The sequence below is a fragment of the Acanthisitta chloris genome, unplaced genomic scaffold, assembly GCF_000695815.1.
Source record: "Acanthisitta chloris isolate BGI_N310 unplaced genomic scaffold, ASM69581v1 scaffold8937, whole genome shotgun sequence".
In the NCBI taxonomy this organism is placed as follows: Eukaryota; Metazoa; Chordata; class Aves; order Passeriformes; family Acanthisittidae; genus Acanthisitta; species Acanthisitta chloris.
This window is the reverse complement of record NW_008682041.1, coordinates 29937-37490: the sequence shown is the minus strand read 5'-3', so window position 1 is coordinate 37490 and position 7554 is coordinate 29937. Positions and strand designations below refer to the sequence as shown.

Genomic DNA, 7554 nt, shown 5'->3' with positions numbered 1-7554 from the left:
CCTTGGGACGTAGCACCTAGGAATGCCTTGTGCAACCCCCCAGCTGCTTGCACCTCCCTCCCCACCCCTTTTCTCAGCCACCTGGGTGCCAGTTGCTATGCCCAATGCCCACCTTGCCACCCCTTGCAGGACACCATGACATTGCTTCATCCCCCAGCAGCTCCCTTCCCCAGCTCCCCCCGCCCCCGTGGAGGAGGCATTGCTGCCACCCTCTCTGGGACAATCCAGAACTTACCTGCTGCTGGTTCTGCCCTGCAGACCTTGCACAGGGGCCGAGCGTCTTCCGTGAGCACGTGCTCGCCTTCAACAGTGACCAGGGGAAGCTGGAAGATGAGAACGTCAGGGTCAGGCGGGATTTGAGACCTAGAAATTACTTGGCTCGGTTTGCGGTGTACAAGGGTGGAGAATATCCCAGGGAGTGCTTAGCACATGCCTTTCCCTGCAGTTGGAAATTGGTCGCAGTGTGCATTGGCAGAGCTGTTTTTGTTGAAATTTTTTTCTTCCTTTTTTTTTTTTTTATTAGCGTTGTTCACACTGCTAAATGCACTCCTAGATAGGTTGGGGCTGTGTTAGCTGCAGCTGGCAGTTTAATTTTAAGGTAATACACCTCACAGCTCCATAACTGAGAGTACAGAAATCCTCAAAGTGCTACCTAAGTGGATTAAATGGTGAATCTGGGCCTGATACTGCAAATTATAAAAGGTAACAGCAAAGTGCTGTTGTCCATGTCCCTCCCTTGTGGCTGAATTAGGTCCCTGTCCTGCCACAACACATGCTTAACCCAGGCTGGTGAAGTCAGCAGCCCCAGACTCTAGTGTAAGGTTACACCAGTGATTTTGCTTCAGCTGGAGAAGAGGCAAGTGAAGGCAGCGCCTGCTGCAGGAGCTGTCAGGTGTAAGGGACAGAGCCCAACTTTCACAGTCAGTCCCAAGCAAGGAAACCACAGACAGATGGCAACAGGCTCAAAAATACTTTTGATTAATTGAAAGAAATACCAGTGATGTCCTCGCTGAGCAAACAAGTCTTGCACCCAGGAGACTGAGCATATATAAAAAATAGTCATAGTATGTTCAAGAAAGGAATTAATATTTAAAGCTGAAGTGGCAATACTTGAGATCTCAGGCAACTCCAGTTTTAAGGTGCTGTAAGCCTGGAAGGATCACACCCATTGCTGACAGTCTTTGAGGTGTCTCAGACTATTTATGTGAGAACAGGATGGGGCTGTACAGAGGAAAAAAATCCCAAATCTTTCCCCAAAAGCTCATTCTGGGGAAATAATACTTATGCTAAAGGGAGAGCAGGTTTGTGCAGCAAGGTGCTTGCACTGCTCCCTCAGGCTGCAGTTTCCCAGCTTGCTAGGGCTTTAGACCATCACCTGAGACCAAAAGCAATGCTGAGGTATTCAGGGTTGGGTACTGACCACAGCTGGAGGGGGAGAAGCAACACCCATCTTCCCTATGGAACCAAAAGGAGCAGGTTGGGCTGTCAGGGGAGGCTGTGAGTGGTCAGTGACTGCAGGCAGTGAGGCTGACCCCATGGTCAGGCAGCCTTGGACTTTGCCACCATGGCAAGCCTGCCAACTGATGTTGGGCAAGGATAAAATACCCAGCCCTATCCCCTCTGCCCCCCAGGGAACGTGAGGCTCTGCCTCTGGCGTCCTCAGGTCTGTGAAGGGTGGGCTGCTCTCCATGCCAGGGACAGAGGACGTAAGTAATTCAGGCTTGGGTGGAGGGGAGCGAAGCCCTCCTGACATCTTTGGTGTTGCAACCCTGCCCTTATCTTTGTATTGAGTACAGCCACTCTACACTCCTCTGGCTGTGTTCTTGTGTCCACCTATTTTTTTAAGCCTCTTTTTTTTCAACAGTTTTTCTTTTTTTTCTAAATACTCACACAGCCCATGTGAGCTCCTTTTCCTAGCAGCTGTTGCCACAAGAACAATAGGGCAGATATGCCCATGCACACACCAAGCAAACCTGGGAAGCTGCAGTCAGACTGAGCAGAGCTCCATCCTGCCAGACCTCTTGGGTCTCCCCTTGGGGAGAAATTCCCATGGAAATGGCCCTGTGCCCTCCCACAGTAACCACTGTCAGCCTGTTTCTGCTCACAACCTTGGTTCTTTCCTGGCAGAAAACAACACAGTGCCACTGAAGTTAGTCCAGAGCCGGATGGGCACCAGAGGACTACCCCAGCCTCTGAGGATCTCATTGGGCAGCTGCTCAGTTGCCCGTTGGAAAATATATTATTTTTTTTCACAGTGTCAACCTTTCCCTGAGGACTTTAAAGCCTTTCATGTGTGAGACAGCCACCACCCCGGCTCATCCCTAACCCCTCCTCCCATCTCTTGGGCTTAGCAGCACAAATCCTTATGAATTTATGATCAGAGCTATTCTCCACAGGGTCTCTCATAACTGCTTCCCGCAGCTCTGCCTGGCACCACTAGGACAAGCAAATGTTTTGTGGCTCATGGCTGCTGCTTCCCCTTATCAGTGTGGGTTTTGGCATAGTGACCAGCCAATGTACCTGAGCTATAACTGAAGAAAGGTGGGTGTGCATCCCCAAAGGGCTGTGCTTGGCCCCATCCCAGAGCCATTCCACAGCAGCTGACACAGGGCAGGCACAAGTCCTCATTCCCAGCTCCCAAAGCAAAGCATCACCCAAAGCAACATCCCTTCATTGTCACCAGGAAGATGTGCATCCCATGTGCACCACGAGGACAAGCACACTACTCATTGCTGCTGTTCAACCTAACAGCTTCAACCATGGAGGGACAGGTCATGGGGGAATGGCTTCACACTGACAGAGGATATGGTTAAGATTAGATATTAGGAAGAAATTCTTCTCTGTGAGGGTGGTGAGGCACTGGCACAGGCTGCCCAGAGAAGCTGTGGATGCCCCATCCCTGCAAGTGTTCAAGATCAGGTTGAGCAGAGCCCTGAGCTACCTGTCTAATGAAAGGTCTCCCTGGAATAAGATGATCTTTTAAGGTCCATTCCAACCCAAACCATTCTGTGATTCTATGAACTAACAGCGAGACAGGAGGTGACATCCCCAGGGCACATATGTGTGCACAGGCAGTTCAGGTGTGATTTCTAACACACTTTCACAGATCTCTGTTGTGTCCCTCCTGGGTTGGTATAGCACCAGTTATCCTCACAGAGAGCAGCTCAACCATACACAAAGAAATTAGCTCCCTTGCTCAGGGTGACAGAGCGAGGTGGTGCCAGTAGCCCAGGACTGTCCCCCTGGGGTACCCAGCATCAGCCCCATGATTAATTCGGAGTTGTCCCTGTAGCGATTGCGGCTGTAGAGTCACGAGGACGTTGCTGAGATACAGAGCCCTACTGCTGCTGGGAACAGCTTCTCATTCCTGATTTGACAGCGCCACCTCGTGAGGTGGCCCCGCTCCTGGGGACACTGTGGGACACTGTCCTGCCCCACTGCTGCCCGTGCCCACCGCAGGTACCCCTCTCTGCTCAGAGGTGGCTCCAAGGAAGCTGCACACCCTTGCATGTGCTTTAACCTGCCCATGGAGGTGACAGTAACAGGGACCATTATCATAGCAACACAAGGGGACATGATGCTCAACGTAACACAACTGTTTTTGTCAATGGTTGGAAGGTGAAAGCTCAGGGTTTCCTTGGAAACATAAGTTTGGCAGAGTCTATTCCACAGTGCAGGAAAGACCACAAAACCTCTGCTCCACACACCCCACAGGCATGGAACCCTGCCCACTCCCACTGACAGTGCAGAGCCACAGACGAGCAGACTCACTTCTCTGCTACAGGGCACATCAGAGACCCCAGGCACAATGGTGCCCAAAACCTGGAGGGCACAAGCAGCTCTGCCAGGTCTGACACCACAGCATTGCAGACATTGGGATCAAATATTCACCTGGGAAGCAGATTCCTCCTCCTGCCAGGGAAGCAGGTCACTGCTGCAAGAGAGGCATTCCTTCCTTCTTTCTCCTCTTCCCGCTGGAGGGTCTCCAAGGTTGGGTCTCGGCCACAGATCTGATGAAGCAAGACAGCTGATAAGAAATCTGGAGTTACTCTGCCTGGGGCAGACATAGTGAAGTATCTTGTGAAACTTCTATCACAATCTAAGCAGATGCACTAACAGCAACCACACATGGTGCCATGGTGGTACCCAGAACCTGATTTGAAGGCAAGAAGTTTACCCAAGCAGGGAGAGAGGAAGGGTTTTACTTCAGGACTGCCCAAGTGTGCTTGCAGGGCTGGGGATTAGAAAAGTGACACCTCACAGAATCACAGAATGGGTAAGGTTAGAAGGGACCACTGGAGGTCATCCAGTCCAACCTCTCTGCTCAAGCAGGATCCCCTAGAGCACAGTACTCAGGATTGTGTCCAGATGGTTCTTGAATATCTTCAGTGGAGGAGACACCACAACCTCTCCGGACAACCTCTTCCTGTGCTCAGTCACCCTTACAGTAAAGAAGTTCTTCCTCATGTTCAGGTTCAACTTCCTCTGTTTCAGTTTCTGCTCGTCCTATTGTTCAGCACCACTGAGAAGAGCCTGGCTCCATCCTCTTGACATCCTCCCTTCAGGCACATACAGGCACTGATAAGGTCCTTTCTCAGTCTTCTTCTCTCCAGGCTAAGCAGGCCTGGAGCACAGCCAGGAGGGAGATGCTCAGAGCCCTGTGGTCCCCAAGAGCCCTGCAGCTCTCCCCCCTCGAGGAGCTGCCATGACAAATGTGTCACAATCAGCATGGCACTCCAGAACACAACACCAAAACACAGCAGCACGATGGCCACTGGCAAGTTACCTTTGCAGGAGGCTTCAGCCCCTCTAAGCACACTCCAAAGAGGACAGCAGGGAAAACAAAACCAGCATTAGGCTCCTGAAATATGGGTCCTCCCTGAAACACAGCTGTGCCTTCATGTAAGTGGCTGTTTCCAAGGGCATCCACCCATCTGCAGGCTGAAGCCAGCCCACTCCCTTGCATCCAGATCTTTCAGACATGAATAAAACTTCACAAGACAGTGGGAGGTGTTGGGCACTAACTGGCACTTGCCTTGATGTCTTGGGTGGATGGGGTGGGGGCTGCAGTGATTGACACTCTAACCAGAGCCACAACCTGCCCCCAACCTTATGGTACTTGTTAATTTGCTCCCAGAACCTGAGCAAGAGGACTCAGAGGGTACCAAGGCAGTGGGGCTGGAGCAGCAGCACCAGAGCACAGCACAGTTCCTCTCCAGGGTTATGCCCAGTGTCTGGGTAAGGTGGAGGAGCACAGCTTGTCCCCTCCTGCCACAGCACCTCCCTTCTCCTGCCCTATGGATGCCACCTCATTTGTGCCTAGCCTCCATGAACCATGTACATTTGCTATTTAGGAAGATGCTGTTCAAACTTCCCAGCTCCTGCATGCCACAGAACCCGATGTTTTCCAAACACCCTGTGCCACCCAAATTTCATGGACTGTCCCATGTCCACATCCTCCCACATGTGCACAGCACAAGCTTGTACCTCTTATCCCCTAAAGCTGTCCCTCTCAAAACTCATCCTTTTGACTCACATTGATATCCCCCTGGGAACACAAAGCCCAAGTAACTTTCTCTTCTCCCCCTTGTAATGACCATAGCCTCCACAGACATGGGACTTTTGCTGAGAGATGATGTTTTTGTTGACTTTTTCAACACGTCTGAATCTTCCTGTAAGTCCACTCTGCACCATAAAGCCTGGGAACTTCCTGAGCTCTCCCCAGGTGAACTTTCAGCCTCTGTGGTGTTAGAGGTCCCAGGAAAACTGGGAATAGACCACACTCAGGCTGGAAATGAGGATCTCAGCTTGGAGATAGAGGTCCTAAAGGGAAAATGATGCCCTTTTTTGTAGTGGAAACTAACTAGAACAGCTGGGTTCTGGGCTCCCCCACCACCCTCCATCTCTTTCAGCTCTCCCCTCTTGTTTAGATACAGTTTTTTTGGCCAGACACCTATTTACATCAGCACCATAAGCTGGTGGGACCTCTGGCCAGAGCTGCCAAGCCACCTGGTGAGAACATGCCCCTTGCAAGGAGGGAGGAGGGAGAGGAGAAGGAAGGAATGGCACAGGGCAGGAGAGGGAAGGAGCTGCTTTCTCATTGCCAAGGCTCCTCTCTGGCTCTCCTGTTTGTGCAGCTGGAGGAGTATTTCAAACCCAGGCGTCATTTTGCTTTTAAGCCCTGGGAGGAGCACGAGCCATTTAAAGTCCTGCTGCAGCTTATGGGGTCTGTCTAGCCCTTGGTAAACAGCGATCTGGAGTTAAGGAGAGCACGTGTGGTGGCAGAGAAGGAGGACACAAACATCAGTCCAATATCCTGTATTCAACAGGAGCGAAACCTTGTTGATCCTCCAACTGACTCAGCCCTCCCCACGGACGTCCCCCTTCCCCACAGCCACGAGTGCTGTTTGCAGCGCTCAGATCCCGCAAGTCAAAGGGAACCTGCTCGTCTGGCAGCTGTCGGAAAGCTGCCATGCCCTCCTGCCTGGGCTCTGCGAAGGCTGCGAGGAGCTCCCAGGTTTGCAGGCAGAGCTCGTGGGGACTCAGACAGGGGCTGTAGCTCGAGTATCCTCCTTTTTCCTCAGCACCAGGCTGGCTTGCATCGCCCTATAGCAACAGGGTGCCTTCCCCACCTCCTTGCCCTGTAGCAGGGACCCGCCGTTACTCACCCTAATCCCCAGGCAAGAGACAGCTCCTTGCTCCCGGCTAATCCTCTCCTTGGGTGCGGGGCTTGCAACACACGAACCCAGCCCTCTGGCTTTACTGGAAAAGCACCGGCTGCCTCACTTCTGCAAATCCAGCCTGTGCCTCCACCTCGTCCTCTGCCAGAAGCTCCTGGGTTTCATTCGGTCGGGGGAAGCAGGTGAGTCATCGCGGCACGGAGGAAATCGGATCGGCTTCGGCGCTGCAGCTGGGCTTCCTCTCCCCAGGGCTGGCACTGCCTGGTGCCTGCCCACTGGGTCGTGCCTCTGCTCCGGGTTAAATAGGCATTGCACATCCCAGTTTTCGGGATGCAGCAGATCCCAGGGTTTCCATGGGATGCGCAGGGCGGTACTCCCACCACCCTGTTAATACAGGCTTGCTGCCACTGTGGAGTTGAGATGAAGCAGCTGCTTAGCAGAGTTTCCCACGGGGTCCATGGGTGGAATGGGACTGGAGAGCATCCTGGGGCATGGGAAACTGGGGTGCTGATCTTTTGGGTGCCCTGGGAAAACAGGCCATGGTCTCTCTTACCAGCAGCAGGTCTGAACTGTGCTCACTTTACACCTCAAATGAGCCTCGTCAGTCCAGCAAGCACTTTGTCATCCTACATGTCAACTGCCACTGGAAAGAAAGCTATGCCAGTGGGAATACAGATTTTCATTGCAGAAAAATAAGCAATTCGTCAAGGCTTTTCCTGAATATATTGCTGCTGCTTCTCCAGTCAGGTTGAAACTCAAAGCTGGAGGAAGTTGAGAGCAAGCCCAAAATGCAAGCGAAATAAGTTGATGTTTTCAAGGCATAGAGACACAATAGCTGGGCAAACTGTCACCTACAGCATTGGGTTGTTCTTTG

At 52.2% G+C, this 7554-nt stretch overlaps 1 protein-coding gene across 1 annotated transcript in view; it reads right to left on the bottom strand.

The window, feature by feature from the left end:
- The window catches only part of RNASEL (ribonuclease L (2',5'-oligoisoadenylate synthetase-dependent)), a gene marked incomplete at its 3' end in the record, with an annotated part of 26181 nt that overhangs the window by 346 nt on the left and 18281 nt on the right, over positions 1-7554 (bottom strand). Inside the window, exon 7 of the mRNA XM_009078343.1 lies at positions 236-323. Coding sequence (XP_009076591.1) covers positions 236-323 — 88 coding nt within the window. The remainder of the gene's footprint in view (positions 1-235; positions 324-7554) is intronic.